This window comes from Camelus dromedarius, chromosome 2, assembly GCF_036321535.1.
Source record: "Camelus dromedarius isolate mCamDro1 chromosome 2, mCamDro1.pat, whole genome shotgun sequence".
NCBI lineage: Eukaryota > Metazoa > Chordata > Mammalia > Artiodactyla > Camelidae > Camelus > Camelus dromedarius.
Genome location: NC_087437.1, coordinates 25,903,625 through 25,921,333, shown reverse-complemented (window position 1 = coordinate 25,921,333; position 17,709 = coordinate 25,903,625). Strand labels below are relative to the sequence as shown.

Sequence of the window (17,709 nt, the reverse complement as noted above, 5' to 3'; positions counted from 1 at the left end):
ATGCTCCTGCAAACCTGGACATAGCTTTGTTTAGTTTTCCCTCTAGCTGTAATGCCCTTCTCTTCCAATCTGTCAAATTCTAACTAGCTTTCAGGCCTCAGTTCAAACACAAAAAACTTTCCTCTGTGACTCAGCCAGAAGTAATTTCCCTCCTCCCATAGCCTACGCCACTTTCACAAAGTCTTAAGACATTTTTCACAAATCTCCCAGTGTCTGTGGCCCTTGTATGTGTCTCCAGCCCTCTCTTGTGTTGTTGCTTCAGAAAGCAGATGTTGTGCCTTATTCATGGTTGGCTGGCTAGAGGGCTCAATGCAGCGCCTTGCACGTACTTGAAACTCAAAAAACAGGAAATAAAACCACAAGCATCATTTACTGCTGAGATAAAAGGAAATGAGATTAGAGTCCCACTTAGGAACCCAGTTCACATGCCAACTTACTAGGGTAAGGCAACTTGGAAGACATCGGCTACCAATTAGCCACATGACCTTGACCAATCCCAGCCTCTGGACTCCTTCCCCATCTGCGCTACTCAGAGGGGGGAATCAGTGGTCTTTCTAACCTCTTCACAGTTCTAACCCATCATGAAGTAACTCAATGCATACAGGATATGATAGCAGTGGGAAAAAAAAATTAGGAAATCTAAAAAGAAATCTAAAGAGATGCCCCAACTGGCCTCACTGACTTTCATTAGAATTTCCTATGAAAATTTTCCCTCAGAAGAATCTTATACTTCCTTAGAAAGATTTCCATCCAGTCTAAGAAAATAAAACAAAGGCAAAACCAGAATCTGAATCTCTGACATTGAAAAAGCAGGTATGGGCCATTAAAAAAAAAAAAAAGATGCATATCATTAATTTACAGCACTACACACTGATTCACATAATTCTCATTTAAAGATTTAGAAGGTACCTCAAGAATTTACAGAAAAATAAGTGACTCAAAGACTAGCAAGTGACTGGAACATACCTTGTGATGACATGTAAAAACTGTGGTGTGAGCACCGCCTGCTGAGACCTCTCAGGATATTGGTAGACTGACATTAATTCAACAGATTTGACAATCATGTACAGATAGCCCACATGAGGTAATGAGAAGAAACAAAAGAGACTCAGCAACTCTTTTTCCTGAGATGACTTTTTCCTATCGGAAGTAAGAGAACCTGCATGAGAAAAACGTGGAAAAAAAAAAAAAAGCCATGAAATCAGTAAATAAAGGGCATCAGTGTTTTGACTTCTATGCAAAAAAAAAGTCTATAAACGGGTAACTGAAGAGCTGCTTAGGGGAAGCTGCTCTTTATAGAAGAATGCCAGTAAGAAATGAAAATGGAGTGATATAAGTAGAACATTTTGAAACTTCTAATACGTTAACAGATGTAAGTAACAATTATCAATGTTTCTTAACATCACAAAAAGAGCCAACGTTCTGAAAGAACTCAACACTACTTGTGTTACCAAAAAAAAACAAAAACATGACCATCATCATCTCATTATCTGATAAAACCTATCTAGATCAGCACTGTCAATAGAAATATGTGAGCCACATACGTAATACAGAGTTTTCTAGTAACCACTTTTTATAAAGTAAAAAGCAGGCAAAATTTAAAAAATATGTTGTATTAATCTAACATATCCAAAATGTTATCATTTCAACCAGCAATAAAAAAAATTAACGAGACTTTTTTTTTTTGCCGTACTAAATCTTTAAGGTCTAGTGTGAATTTTATATTTATAGTATATCTCCATTTAGACTAGTCACATCTCAAAGTGCTCAGCAGCAACTTGTGACAAATGACTACCATCCTGAACAGTGCAGCTTTAGATGACAGGGAAATACAGCAGATACAGGAACATGTTAAATGACACTGCAGGGAGTCAGGCAGCAAAATTCAGACTGTGGCAAATTCCACATTAATAGTCCAGTTTCTTGCTAACTAAATTGCAAAGAAAAGAGAAAGAGAGAGGAAGGCAGATCCTACCTATTAAAAGAGACATAAAAGACACAGGAACCAATTGCAATGTATAAACCTTACTAGGAATCTGATTCAAACAAAACAGATTAGAGAAAAAAACTTGCAGATAATTGGAGAAATCTGAACTGACTGGATATTTGATGATATCAAGACATTTAAAAAAATGTGACATGGTATTCTGGGTTTAAATAAAATAATTATTTTCTTTTAGAAACACATGTTGAAACATTAATGGGTAAAATGGCAATAATAACTCTGGGATTTGCATCAAAATAATCTGGCATGGGGCAGGGGTGGTCATGAGGCAACACTGCTGATGCTGTGTGGTAGGAACATGGGGGACACTGTACTATATTTTCTACGTCTGTGTGTTTGAAATTTTTCATAAGCAAAGTTTTTTTAATAACATACAGCTCTGACTGATACTCTTCAAGGACACCCACAGAAGAAGGTCCCATTCTGCACTTTCCACAATTGGCCCAAAGCAACTGGTCCAGTTTTTACTGCCTCTTCTTTCCACACACATCTTTGCGCTTGTCAGACAGAAGTGCTCGCTCATCGCCAAACACACGTGATGACTTTACACGTTCCAAGTGCTGGACCAAAATCTCCATCTTCTAAAAGTTTTACTCATCCATCAGGGCTCAGCTCACATTGCACTACCTATGCCCTCATTTGTCCCTAATATCCTTAAAACATCCATCAGGCGCCTACTAAGTGTCACTCCTCCAGGTTCTGGGGATACAACAGAGCATGAGACAAAGTAACAGCATTCATTCTAGTGAAGGGGATTAGGACAGAGACTAAACAAACTGCAGTATGTGGAGAGGGAATAGTTTAAACTGAGAAGTCCTCAGTGGTGAGGTGGTATTTGAGCCATGAGTTGAATGACTGAAGGCACCAGTTGTGCAAGATCGGAGGGAGGTACGTTCTTGGCATGAGAAGAGTTAATAACAGGTCTTAGACAAGTGCACTTGGCATATCTGAGGAACAAAGAAAAGCCACATGGATGGAGAATCGTAAGCAGGGCAAGTGGGACAAAATAAGCCCAGAGTCAGGGTCATGCTGGCCATGGAAAAGATTTGGGATTCTGGGTGCTGTGGGAAGCCACTGGATAAAGCATTAACCCTCTAATGTGGTTGTGGGCCCTGTCTGGTCTCCAGCCTCGTTACAACTCCTCTCCCTTGCTTCTCTCAGTTCCTCAAACAAGCTGCCTCCTCGGCATCTTTGCTGCTTCCTCTGCACCAGCCGTATCCCCAGATCAGCCCCCATTCACTCTGCAGATCCTCTTTCTCAGGAAGCCTGCCCCGACCTCTTAGCGAGGTCAGGATCCTTCCTTTCAGGCTCTCAAGGCCAGGGTCTTTTCTCACAGACCACCCCTGTCAGTGTGTAAATATACACTCCTTTTTGGGATTATTCCATTCACGTCTGCCTCCCCCTGAGAGACAGTAAGCGCCATGTGTGCAAGGACTTGGCCTACTTTTGCTCATCATTGGTTCCCTAGTGGTCAGCACAATACCCAACAGAGCAGGTACGTGATACATGTTGACTAAAAGAAAGAAAAAAATAAATGAAGGTTATACACACATTTAATCAGAGTAATATTTATATCTCTCCCTAGGCATCACCTTAAGATGTTAAGAACAAAACTCAATAGTGATTCTTAATCTTGGTGGCCGATCATATTGACCAATTAAGTCAGAACCTCCAGCATGAAGAGACGGGGCATCGGTATTTTTAAAGCATCCAAGTAAGGCCAATGTGCAGCAAGGTTGAAAACCACTGCTCTAAATGGATTTCCATTCAGTACACATTTTCCCACGTTGCTCACAAGATCATCGTAAGAAGCTCTGCCAAAAGCCCAGCTGGAACCCAACCGAACCTCAGCTATAATACAGCTCCAATTCCCCTTTTGGGGCCCAGTGACTATTGCAAAAAGGGAAATGGGTTTTGTCAGTCAGGTCCTCGGCATGGCTTCTCCGAGCAGTCACGACTTCCCTTTCTAGTGCTCAGTTATTCGCTAAGAACCTACCCAAGACCACAGGGAAACTCAGGAGAAGAACCTAACCTACTACTCACATGGGTCTGCCCTCCCAGGCCGGAGCCTTTCACCCCACTGCACTGCAGCACTGTCACACTGACCTGTTTGGTAAATGGGCAGCAGCTGAAGTGAATGCAACTTGATGTCATCGGACAAGACATAGGACGAAATATCAGGAGCAAAACGTCTGTGAGTTTAAAAAGAGAGGGAGGGAGAAATCTAATTTTCATGTACTTATAAGCACATTAATTAATACATATTAAATCCTAGTGAATAAAAAGCTTTCTAATACCTATAAAGCAGGTGCTGAACGTGGAAATATTTTATTTTTTCATCAGCTAATCCTGTCAATTCCAATGTAACAGATACTCCAGACTGTTCACTTTTTTCACCAAGAAGTTCCATGGGCTTCTGGCAGATAACAAAATCATCCGGCTCAAGCTGCAAAGTTTCATCACTGATGCCTTAAAAAATAAAATTGAAGGAAATTATTTAATTAACTCTAAGTACTACTTGAGCACAAATTAGATTTCACATCCTCCCACCAATTAAATAGACATATAGAAATTTTATTTATTTATACACACATACATCTCACATATTTATACACACATACATCTCACATATTTATAAGGCACTATGGTTCTGAAAAGCCTTAGCAGTTACTCATTTATTCCTCACAATCGATAAAGTACAACAGGGTATTATCATCATCCCCGTTTTACACGAGGAAATAAACTCAGAGTTGGTATTCCTAACCTAAGGTCATTCAGCTAGTAAAGATGAGGACTGGGACTAGAAATTCCTCATCTAGCAGCAGCTGGTTCACTATTTCTAATGATAAGTAGATGCTGAAATACATTTACGTGCTACAGAATAAGATCTGGGCAACAAGATCATAAATCCAAATCCCATGTATTAGGAATAACTAAATCTATAAATAATGTGGCTGGGCAATACACAAACTAGAGCCTTTCAGAGTAGAGTTTTCACCTAAAACAAGGAAGTAAGCTAAATTCATTATTTACCTTCTGCCTGTTTCATTGGATTGTTGGTCTTCCGTGGGTGGTGGGTAACACTCTCTCCATTTTTGGGGTCTGATTCCAGTTTTAGGATTAAGACTTCTAAGTCTGACATGACAGCAACATATCCAACACAAAAAGAAATTTCAACAGGAGTGATACTGTCAATGTGTATAATTAAGGAACGTTCGAAGTCCAATACTGAGAATTCTTCATTAATCACCTGATACTTCAAACTAAATAAGACTAACTTATTTGTGCAGCCAACAAGAAGGTCTCCTTTCACAGGGCAACAGGAAATGCACAAGGGGGTCTCAGAAAGCGGCATCTCCAAAATAGACATCTGGTCCCTGAAGGTTTCACTGAAGGGTGCCTCCACGTTATGTCCAACCATTCGGATACACACTCGGGAGTTTTCAGTCCTTTTACTTCTCCAGTTCACATAAGCACGTAGAAACGTAGCTTTGTTTTTCTCTTCAATTGCTACCAAATAGTCTCCTGAGAAGGAAATAAGATTATACTTAGAATCTGTAATTAGAAACAACCACTTACCCTGCACCATGAAAAGGAACTATTAATGAATCTTAATGTGAATGGTTAAACTAAAGATCGACTAGAACAAAACTCTAAGTAACAAGATCTTGTGTGTATTTTTAACTGACATTAGGCATTTAGGATCTGAAATATAATCTCTCCTCATTTTAATGTCTTAAGCTAACCCATTAACGATTCACGCAGCTTACAGAGAAATTTTATATTTTATTCCTTATAGTAACTCTAAGTGTTACTATAGCTCTGAATGTACAGCTCCAACAAAGCTCTCCTGACATACAGACTTTAGTATTGGCATGATGTTAAAATTAAGTATAAATTAAGAAGCTCTGAAGAGGTTAGCAGAACTTACACTACAACACCTCTGCTTCCCACAAAAGTCATATCTTCACGTCAATTCTGAGAAATAGGATAAAGCTGTACATATTAAATAAAATTTAAATCCAAGCTAATTTTCCCTTAGTTGTTGATTTCATTAATTTTTTAAAAATTACTAAGTAATTCTGTAATTACTTTCTGTTGTGAGAAGTCAAAGTGATAGATATACAAAATGAAAAGCATGAGGAGTCCGACCCATAAGGAGACAGTGTTAACACATACAGCCCGCTCTGTGTCCTTCTAAACCTTTCTTTCAGATAAACATAGATCAAAGAGTGGCAGCTTGTCATTTTGTTTTTGTTTTTACCAAAATGGAAGCATACTAAATATATTTAACAATCTGCAGCTTTTAAAAATTACCAGTGTACTACCAAAAGATTACCAATATAGCTTTCCCTTCAGGTTAGATACATGGATATCTAACATCCTTTTCAATATCCACAAAATAATCCTGTATGTATATGTATGTCATAATTAAGTCAACAATTCCCCTGTTGATATACTACATTCAAGCATTTCCAGTTTTTTGGCCACTATACTTCATGCAGTAATAAACAGGCCTATACCTATATATTTATTTACTGGAGGTTAGTTTCAATGACATAGATTCCCCAAAGTGAGAGTACCGGGCCAAACGGCAGGCATATTCTGAATTGTAATAGATATTTCCAGATTACTATCACAGGTCGTCACCAGCACTGCTTGAATGGGACTGCTTCCCCACATCCTCAGTAGCACTGACTCGATGTGATGGAAGAAACAGGCACTCTCATGGTTATTATAATTTATGTTCTTCAGACCACTTATAAAGCTGGCCATCTTATCCTGTGTTTATTCAGCCACGTATAATTTCTGTTCTGCAAGTTATCCACTCTATTACACTGATTTGTTTTTCTTATAAAGAAATAGCAGCTCTCTGGGTAAGAGCGATATTAATCCTCTGTTGGCCATGAATAGCAAATCATTTTTGGTAGTCTAACGTTTGACTTTTGACTTGGCTATTGTCTGACTTTACATGATGTCTCTTACCATACAATTTTCATGTAGCCATATATGTATCTTTTCCTTCTTGGCTTCTGAGTTTCCTAACATGCTTAAAACTGTTTCTTCTGTCCTCCAAATGACATAAACACACCCTTACACATTCTATTTTAGTGTTTTTTAATTAAAATTCTTACTCTCCAGAATTTTGTGGGTGAGGGAGGTATAAGTCGAGGTTCTTCCAAACAGAGAGCCTACTATATGCTTAAACATTATTAGGTAAACAAGCCCTTTTCCAGTGAACTGAAATTGAAGTGCTGCTGTTAGCACGCTAACTTCCCTTTTACAGAGGCAGCATGCAAGCGGGGGCAGCCCCTTTCTGCCAGCCTCCTGAGTGTCTCCTTCCTCCTCCTCCAGAAGGAGCCAGCCCTCAGGAGAGGCAAAACTTCTCCTGTTGCTGGTTCCTTTGATGCCACAGAGGCAGAGCCTGCATCTGTCCTGTCCACGGAGATCCTGGTGGAATGCCAAGGTATATCCTGCAGGTTCCATACACTTGTTCACTCTAATGTTCATAGCATTTTTCACTAGTCAAGAGGTGGAAGCAGAAACTTCCAGAGAAGCAGTTTCATGGGGTTGGGGGCAAAAGATGCTATGTGGCCTCCATCTTCCTTGAATTCCCTCAGTAAATACATTTAGAAAAAGTTTTTTAGTTGTGGTAAAATACATATAATATAAAATTTACCATTTTTACCATTTTTAAGTGTACAATTCAATGGCATGAAGTACATTCACACTGTTGTGCAACCATCCCCACCCTCTCTACATGGCTTTCATTATTTACATAATACAACATAGCATCAATGCTGCATGATTATGTACAATACATAAATATGAACTATCTGTACACATCTGCAGATCCAACTCAGAACTAAGGTACACAAAATTGAAAGCAAAACTGAATGCTTTAAGAATGAAAGTAGAAACTAGGACTGAACACTGCCATAAATTATAGTAGTGTCTCATGAAAATAGACTTTGGCAACTACCTTTCTATCTCTATGAATTTGACTATTCAGGTACCCTCATATAAAATGAATCATTCAATATTTGCCCTTTTGTGTCACGTTTATTTCACTTAGCATAATGTCTTCAAGGTTCATTTTGTCGTAGCATGTGTCAGAATTGCATTCCTTTTTAAGGCTGAATATTATTCTATTGTATGTATAAAACACATTTTGTTTATCTGTTCATCTGTTGATGAACACTTGGGTTGCTTCCACCTCTTGACTCTAGTGAAAAATGCTAAGAACATTAGTGTATAAACATCTACACAAGTCCCTGCTTTCAGTTATTGTGTATATGCCCAGAATTGAAATTGCTGGATCATATGGCAATTCTATGTTTAATTTTTTGAGGCACCTCCATATTGTTTTCTATAGCAGCTCTATTATTTTACACTCCCACCAGCAAATGTACAAGGGTTCCAATTTCTCTACATCCTCACCAACACTTGTTATTTTCTATTTGTTTTGATAATAGCCATCTTAACAGGTCATGAAGTTGTACCTCATTGTGGTTTTGACTTGCACTTCCATGATGATTAGTGATGTTGATCATCTTTTCATGTGCTTGTTGGCCATTTAGAGAAATGTCTATTCAAGTCCTTTGCCCATTTTTGAATTGGGTTTTTTTGTTGTTGAGTTAAAGGAGCTCTTTATATATTCTAGATTTTAAACCCTTACCAGGTATGTGCTTTGCAAATATTTTCTCCCATTCTATGGGTTGCCTTTTCAATCTGTTGATAGTGTCCTTTGATGAAGAAAAGTTTTTAATTTTGATGATATCCACTTTTTCTAATTTTTTTCTTTTGATGTCAGTACTTCAGTATCATATTCAATTTACTAAGTGAATTTTGAAACTAAGAATATTTGGGGTAGGGAATAGCCCAGTGGTAAAGTGTGTGCTTAGCACATACAAGGTCCTGGGTTCAATCCCCAGTGCCTCCATTAAAAAATTTAAAAAACTAAGAATATTTCTTTAGTTATAATAAAAGCTTTTTATTCATGCATCTATAAATACATGCCTATTTCACTGGTAAACTCTATACATCAACTGTTTATATATAATTTGCAAACTGTAGGAACTATGCTGTCCTATATGTTTTCAAATTAATAACTTTACAAAGGATGAACTAGAACTTGCTAAGTATGTCCACCTAACAAGCCAAATGACCAAGAAGAGCTTTAGATTAGCATTTTTTTCAGTTAATCCTCACAACAGCCCTTCAGGACATTATTCCCTTCTCCATTTTACAGATCACAAATCTGAGGCTCAGATAAGCGAAGTAATTTGCATAAGGCAACACAGCCAATAAATGATGGAGCTGGGACTTAAACCTGGATGTGGTTAGCTCAAAGGTCAATGCTCACTCCCCAATAATGCTGTCTCTCAAAATGTTAGAAAGGAAAACAAAAAATGTTAGAAAGGAGGTATAAGTCTAGAGGATTCTGTGGAGCTTATAACCCTTTATAAAAGAAAGGAATCAACCTTTTTAAAACATTATGTGCCCAGGGCTTTATTTTACTTATTTTATAACAGCTTCTGTCTTCATTAAGTAAACCTGAAAATTATTATTATATTAATTAAAATTAATATTATATATTATAAAATTATTCTTATATTTACCCTTAAGCTGTGAGTCATTGATTTAAAAAAAAATAAGTAAACTTTTCCTTTTATATAGAAAGATCATAAACCTGGTTAACACTAATAGCAGACTTCGGAAAAGGCTGCACTCCTATGACAAAATTGATATTAGAAGGCAGAAATAGCATATGATGCAGCAAACTGCTTTGTAACTTTAGAAAAGTTTAGGGAGGGTAGGGCTTGGAGGGAGAAAACAGAAAGATGGGCTTTTTAATACACTTGTTCTAAACGACTGGTGATGGGGGCCACGTGGTCTCGTCCTCCCTGCCCCACCACCTGCAGACACCCCTTTATAAACAAGTGTCCAACACCAGAGTTCCCCACAAAGCACTCAGCCCTGGCCACCAGGTCTCTCTCCCTCCAGAGCAAGGAGTTCCCATGTCTCCCCTTCCTCCCTTCACACACAAAACCTAAATTAAGTTTCCATTATTGATGAGGATGTTAGAAACCCCAATCCTTCAAAATTTCTACCACTTTCTCCCTAACTCCCCCAAATTTTATAAAAGGAGACTGATACCCTGCTAATTAAAGATTTAAAAGAAAAAAAACTGAAAATGTTTTCTGCTTCGGTAAGAGAACTGCAAAGCATTTACAGTAAATATAAATTGCTGATATAAAATTTTTCTTTTTTTTTTAATGAGGTGCAAAAGGTAGGGGAGACACTGGGCTCACAGCAGGAATCTCCATGTCCATGTGACTGTGAGCGGGTGGAAAGAGACCCAAAGGAAAAAAACTGAGAAGTGGAAGATGTGTTATCTGGGTATCAGCATAGTTAAGAGTTGCTACCAGTGGCTTGATAGAAGCTGTCTCCAGGACTGAAAGTTACCCTTGAGCTATATGACTAATGCCATACCCACATGACTCCTGAACTCTAAGACAGCCAACTGAATTACAAAACCATCTTTGTTTTTCAAGGCTTCAGTACCACGCTACTGGGCTGCGTACAGCAGCCAGTATGGCTCTAGGTCAGTGATTCTCAATCTCGACCAAACAGGAGACAATGCTGGGCCACACCCCGGGGAAAACTGACACTCTCTGAGGCTGTCAGGCCCAGGAATCAGTACTTTTAAAAGCTCCCCAGGCGATTCTTATACACAAGTAGTGGCATTCAAGGATTCCCCGGAATCACCACTACCAACAGGCAAGAAAGCTAGAGGTTTACATAAAGCCTGCCACTTCTAATTCTAGATTAAATGTCTGTTAGGAAGAATGCGGCAAATCATGTAAACATACTAATGTTGCAACTGGTGAGTTTACCACTCAATACAGCTCTTGAAGAACAGGACTCTTAGGTCTAAAAAGTCAGTGGGGAGAACTACCAATATTGTGAAATGATTAGGAGAATGATACCATAATAAATACCAAAATCAGAATCTCATGCTGAAGGAGAACTTACAGATCTAGTAAGTGGCTTTCACACAGGTCTGTGGACCTGCTGGCCCCTGTTGATGTCTTCACTAGTCAAAAAGATAAAATAATAACAGCACAGTAAGTTGTTCATAAAGCAACAACATCCAATGTTTGGGGCTGTTTTTCTTTTTATAAATAATGGTGTCAGTGAATAGTATGGCTTTTCATTTTTTTTAATATATAGTTTTACTTGGTAAAATGAACAGATACTGTGTATGACAGCCCTATTTTTTTGTGCTGATCCACAGAATTCCAATGTCTGGAAATCACTGATCTAGTATTCAGTTTACTTTAAAACAACAACAACAACAACAACAACAAACTGAAACTGAGACCCAAACATTTCCATAAACTCACACCCGACCAGTTGCAAACAGAGTAAAGATTAGACAGAGATCTCAAATCCCCCAGGTTCACGCTCTCCACTTTTATTAGTAAGTACTCAGCTACAGGCTTTTCCACCTTAAATGCTGCAATTTACACCTTTACACCCCTCTTGAAAAGCTGGACTCAAATTTCACGTGTATTATTAGTTAAGAGACTCCTATGGTGAATCCTTCTGTAACCTGAAGACGTACCTATTTTTAAATGTTGGGTTTTTCTAAAATAAGGATACACCCACACAGTATCCCTAGGTACTGTTTCACATTTCTGGTGAAAAAAAAAAAGACTAGTGGATGCTGTTACTCTGTTTAGGGGGAAAGGGGTCTAAGACCCGAGTTCTACTTCATAGAGATTTAAAAATCAGCATATAATGTGGGTCAAAAATCTGTAGGAAATGGATAAAAGTATAGATTTAAAGGGACTATGAGTTGTCGTAATTGTTGAAGATGGGAACCTGGGAGATTCAGGAGACTATTCTCTACTTTTGTGTGTGTCGTTTTCTATACTAAAAAAACGTTTATTTGGTCTGGTTAAGTGTCTGGGTTGAGTGGAATCCAGCCCCCCCCCCCCCCAATCAAGGGCCTTTCCGGCAAGTGCTCCAGAAGAGGGGGAACAATCAGCGTCCCCCGCCCACCAGAAGCAGGCTCCCACCTGTGGTTGCCACCACAACCGCACAGCTCAGCTCACCTTACCTTCCGTCAGCCGCCTGACCGGGAGAGACCATAGGGCAAGCACGAAGTCCCTTTCCCACCCAGAGGTGTCGGCGTCGCTCGCTCTAGGAAGGAGGCCCCAAACCCGGGCCCACGCGCCCCCTGACACCGCTGCTACTCACCGGCCTCACTGTAGGCCAGGCGCAGCACCCTGCCCAGCGTGGAAAAGGCGCACCTCTGCTGGCACAGCTCCTGGCCCGAGACGGCGAACGCCTCCACCTTGCAGCCCGCCGCCACGAACAGCGCATCGCGTCCTCCACCGCAGAACCGCTCGGGCTCCAGCTTGCAGGGCACCACCTGCTGCGACCCGAACGGGTGCAGGTTGTACAACCGCACCATCCCCGCAACTGGCTGCGGGCCGCCCACTGGGCCCGCTCCGGCCTGCCCGCCCGGCGGGGCTCTCGGAGACCCCACACCGCTCTCAGAAGCTGGACCGCTTCCGCGAGCGATTGCGCGGAGCAGAGTCACGTGAGCGCCAGCCGGTCGGGTCTGCGGCTGGGATTCTTAAAGAGGCAGCTACCCGGCGAGGGCGCAGCCCGGGGAGAGATCACGCCGGCCCTTCCCTGCCCCGCCCCGCCCGCCCGCGTCCGCGCCCGGCGGCCTTGGACCCAGCCGCGCAGTCCTGACCACGCCTCGGCGCCCAGAGGATGAGTGGCACAGGGACCGCTGTGTCCTTCCTTTAGTCTTTTCACATTACTGCTTTGGGTCAGGCGAGATGTTCCTTGAGCACATTTTAACACTTGATCATATGCTGTCTTGTACCATTTTGTACTTGTTTCAGGGGCATCACTTGTGTCTAGGAGATAGCCTGCGAGCTTCAGTAGGATAGGGCTGCAAAAACTGCAGCCGAGTGCACACAGCTCAGCTCCGGGCTAAACACACCAAAAAGCTCCTCAGAAATACTGGAACTTTCAGAATGTTTTGGTTGGAAAAGAGTGACGCCTCGAACGTGCTTGGCAAAAAAATTTGCTGAAGAATCGTATCGTCTAATGAACTCCAGATATTTGGGAAAAGGTTCGTATAAGCTCCAGAATACAGAGGCGTAAGGGTGAAACCACTGGCGCTCAGTCCAGTGCTGCTAAGACTGTCCTGTAATCTGTAAGTATTCCTGACATCTCAACGCGGAGCTCAGGGTTGCAATCCCATTTTCTAAAAAACAGATTTAGATGAAGCGGATATTGCAGCTACTCTTTTCAATTCATCCAGAAAGTAATCTACGGATTGAGGGATGCTGTCTTTTGGCACGCAGGGACAGAACTGAAAAGAAAAAGCAAAATTTTCTTTAGGCAACCATAACCCTTTCTTCTAAGAATTGACAAATGAGATACAATTGGACTGAAGCTAATTAAACTCTATCCCCATTTCCTAAGCCCTCTAAATGAATAAAGTACCCCTAAGTAATAACCTTCTCTCCTTCACCCAACCTATAGGGACTCACTGGGAGACAACAATTCATCAAACTCAATGAGGCTGAGAAGTGGACAAGGAGGTTGCTCTGGTCAGCCAGCTAGGGCTGCAAACTCACAGAAGGCTCCTGTAGAAAACAACCAGCCTAACACAGCCCCAAACTCATTCATTTAGATACGACACTCATGAATACACCCTTTCTCCACTAAAATATCTGCCTTATTGTCCTCTTCTGATTAATTTTCTCTTTCAAGACTTAAAATTACAATTTTAGCACTAAATTAAAATTTCAAGACTAAATTTACAATTATTGTAATCTTACCTACATTTAAAATGTCTAGTTTGGAGAAAGAAGTGAGATTTGCTCAAAGCTTGCAACACCAATCCTAGAGATAGCCACTTCTCCCCCATACTTGCATGCACCTGGGCTCATCTAAGATTCTTCGAGACTAAACATAGTAGCCAAGGAAAGATTGGGGGTGTGCCTGGTTTCCCTGTTTGTCAGTAGCTGTAAATAGAAGCTGTCTATTTGTATTCCTGTTACAAATGCAGAGGTAGCAGTGGACACACCATCATTTCCTTCTGGGAGGCTAGGTTAGTCGGCTAGGCAGTTATAACAAAATACCACAGAATGGATGACTTAAACAGTAAGTGTTTAAAAATTTTTTTCCACAGTTCTGGAGGCTAGAAATCCAAAATCGAAGTGTCTGCAGTTCTGGTTTTTCCTAAGGCCTCGCTCCTTGGCTTGCAGATGGCCACTGTCTTAATCTATTTGAGCTGCTATAACAAAATACCACAGAGCAGATAGCATATAGACAACAGAAATTATTTTTTCACAGTTCTGGAGGCTGCGAAGTCCAAGATCAAGGTGCCGGCTTAGGTGGGAGAGGATCCTCTTTGGGGTTGCAGACTGCTGACTTCTTACTGTGTACTCACTGGCTGGAAGGGGCTAGGGAGCTCTGGGGGATCTCTTTTGTAAGAACACTAGTCTCATCCATGAAGGCTCCACCCTCATGACTTAATCACCTTCTAAGACTCCACCTTTTAACACCATCACATTAGGTGTTAGGATTCCCGTATGTGCTTAGCATCATTAGTCATTAGAGAAATGCAAGTCAAAACCACCACTGGAGACCATTACTTACTTCTCATGACTTACTGCCTTGCTTCTTTTTGAGTCCTTTCTAATACTACTTCCCTGACAGCTCATATAATTTATCCTCCACTCCAGACTTCTGGTACTATCATCTCAGCCTCTTTTATTTTTCTCATTCTTACTTAGTTTTTATCATTAGTTAGCATTGTATTATAGATTATACATTTGTTTGCTTTTTATCTTTCTCTTCCACTAGAAAAGAAGCAAATTGAGAGTAGATGTCTTCTCATAACTATAGCCCCAGCACCTAGAAAATTGCCTGACAGATAGCAGGTGCTTGGTAAGTATTTGGCAAGTGAATGAGCTTGGACCTACATGAATGGGACCCTTACAGTCACATAGTCATGTTTATTTAATCTCTCATAGTCTTAGTTTCCTCATTCCTACCTTAAAGGGTTGGCAAGAGGATTAAATGAAATAATGCTTTTAAAGCATTTCACACAGTGCTTGGCAGGTGGTTCACACATTCTCTTATTCTTTTTAAAATTTTTTAATTTTTTGTATTTATTTGATTAAACACCTCCCATGTCCTCCTCCCCCCTCCCCCTGACCCTGCCAGTCTTTTTATTTTAACAGATGTTGTATATCCAGGCCTTACCAGGACCATTCCTTTCAAAGGATCCATTCTCATTTGTGATGTTTATGGATATACTGCTACCCTTCGAGTTTAGAAACAAAAGTCATCATTAACATGGTGTCTGGGCCCTTCGTACCTCTTTGAAGAAGACATCTCAGTTGAAACTTTGGAAATTATTAATAAACTTGGCCCAAGATACTGTGGTAACTTCCAAGCTGTGCATGCCCAAGGTTTGGGGTGTTTTGATTTATAATAACTTTGCTGATATTATTTTTAAGGACATCCAGTTATTTATAGCATATTTATAAAGAATAAACTCAGCATAGACCAGTCATTAGAGAAGACCTCTGCACTTGGATCATTATATATTTATAACCCAATAGAAAATGTTGCAGAAAAGGAAATGACAATCTCTTTTAGATTTCAAGTCCAAAGCACATAATGGAGGAAAGTGGGTGGGTGATACCATCATCAAAGAAAGAGGGAAGAGGAGATAAGTTACATTCCTTTTAATGAAGAAGCTTTTTAACTAAAGTATACTGTTGTCTTCAATTATTAAACAGGCAGACAAAACATCCACATTTTCATGATTGATTGTTGGCAGTTCAAACAGGGAGCATTGCTCCCATCTGGGAAAGATGAGAAATGAATCTATGTACCTTCAGTAAACCTTTATGCATGGTGAAAGGCGATTGAGTGCTGCAGAGTGTTTCTGTCTTTATCTTATTCTTTTATATGTTGATATCTGCTCATTTCTGCCATTTTTCTGTGACCTATGACCCTTTCACCCAGTTTAGGCAGCAGGAGCCAGGGAATTATATACTCCCTGCCCTCAGGGAAATGATGACAGAGCAGAACCAAAGAATCTAATTCTTGTCTTTAAAATTTTAAAAGCTCAGATGGAATTATAGTTCAAAAAGATTTGGGAAATTATGCCATCAGGCGGGACTGGTTGCCTCCCAAACCACTGATTGTTCAAAGTGTGCTAAATTGAGGTGAAGTGGAGGGTTTGAGGGGAACAAAGTAGTTAAAGGCAAGTATGTGTTTCTGAGAAGGGGCCCTGGGTCTGTCCAAACCTAGGCTCCCCACTATCACACAAAAGGGGCCCAGGGAAGGATGAAATGACAGAAATATCAGTTGGATTTAAAGAATCCAAGAGCTAAGGACAGGAAAACAGCCAGAAAGCAAAGAGCTGGTCGGCAGAGTTGCCAAAGGCCCTGCAGTAGTGGCACTGAGGTGAGGATAGACAGACAATGGGGACTGAGCAGCCTCGCATCTCCTTGTGTACCCCAGGGCAGCCAAGGCTAGTGGGGTCATGGGAGGGTGCCATACACAGCCCCTCTGGTTTCCCACAGTCCTAGGGGCCCGGAGGGAAAGGAAATAAGCAAACAGCACCGGAAAAGCCTTACAGTCACAAGTAGAAGACTGACCATGGAAAATCAACGGGGAAGACAAACATCTCAGCAGATCCCAGCCTGAAGAGATGACAGACCATATACAGACTCACTTTTCTTCTTTGTGGATTTGCTGAAAGCAAGAGTAATAATCACAACCGGAATTCTAGGGGACATGTTATTTTAATAGAACCCTCGTTATTCATAGGAATTTTAGAGGCCTCAAGGAGAAGTGGGTTCCAGCTGTGGAGATCTCAGAAGACTGCCAGGGACTCACTGGGTACCCCTGACCTCTGCTGATGGTCTGGCCCTTAGGCCCCAGAATGTGCAAAGCCAGGGCATTTAGAGGCTGGCTCTCGGACAGTAAGGTGATGCAAAGATCATAATCAAGTAAATCTTGTAAATCAAGTAAATCTTACTCAAGTAAATCTTACCATTTTAAATGTTTGGACCAGTTTGATGGCTGCTAAAGAAATGGAGAGTTGCTCTCGGAATCATACCATGCATTCATTGATCAACCCACACTTGTGCTAAGAGTGCCCCTCCATTTGCTAGTACCCCATCGTTTGTTAACAGACTGGGAGGAGGGGTGGTCTGTCCCTCAGCCACAGAAAAGCTTGGGGTTGGTGGCTGCGTTTGTGACATTGATTGGTGAATATAACCAGCCCGGGGACAGATATCAAGGCATCATCCAGAGATCTGGAGGAATTCAGAGCAGCCTCCCTGCATTGTTTTCAATCCTGAGCCCCTTCTACATAGCAAGCAATCCTTTGAATTCTCTGCTGAGGGAATTTGACCTCCATGCCTGTGACCTCCATCTTTGACCTCTGTACCTTTCCTCCTTTTCCTGGTAACATACCCAGACCCACTGACCACAGGGTTGAGTGTGCAACGTATATGGATAACCATAGCAAATGCTCATCTGAGCTCCTCTAACCCCCAGTCCCTCACTTAAAAAACTTTTAGGGTCTTTCACATTGTCTTGCTGTTTTAGACTTTTATTTCCATAGTTATTTTATTTAC

The 17,709-nt window shown here is 40.8% G+C and overlaps 1 protein-coding gene across 7 annotated transcripts in view; it reads right to left on the bottom strand.

Annotated features, from left to right (window-relative positions):
* Positions 1 to 12,598, bottom strand: part of HPS3 (HPS3 biogenesis of lysosomal organelles complex 2 subunit 1) — a 35,807-nt gene extending 23,209 nt beyond the window's left edge. For 6 of the 7 annotated variants that reach the window (XR_010383258.1, XR_010383260.1, XR_010383259.1 and 3 more), the window contains exons 1-5: positions 12,275 to 12,598; positions 5,039 to 5,530; positions 4,303 to 4,474; positions 4,112 to 4,197; positions 967 to 1,159 (exon numbers count right to left, since the gene is read on the bottom strand). Coding sequence is in view for 3 of the 7 variants with exons in the window: in XM_010980560.3 (XP_010978862.3) it covers positions 967 to 1,159; positions 4,112 to 4,197; positions 4,303 to 4,474; positions 5,039 to 5,530; positions 12,275 to 12,491 (1,160 nt within the window). In the remaining 4 variants the exon portion in view is untranslated. The remainder of the gene's footprint in view (positions 1 to 966; positions 1,160 to 4,111; positions 4,198 to 4,302; positions 4,475 to 5,038; positions 5,531 to 12,274) is intronic. The other variant, XM_064491880.1, reaches the window with a different exon arrangement.
* Positions 12,599 to 17,709: the final 5,111 nt, after the last annotated feature.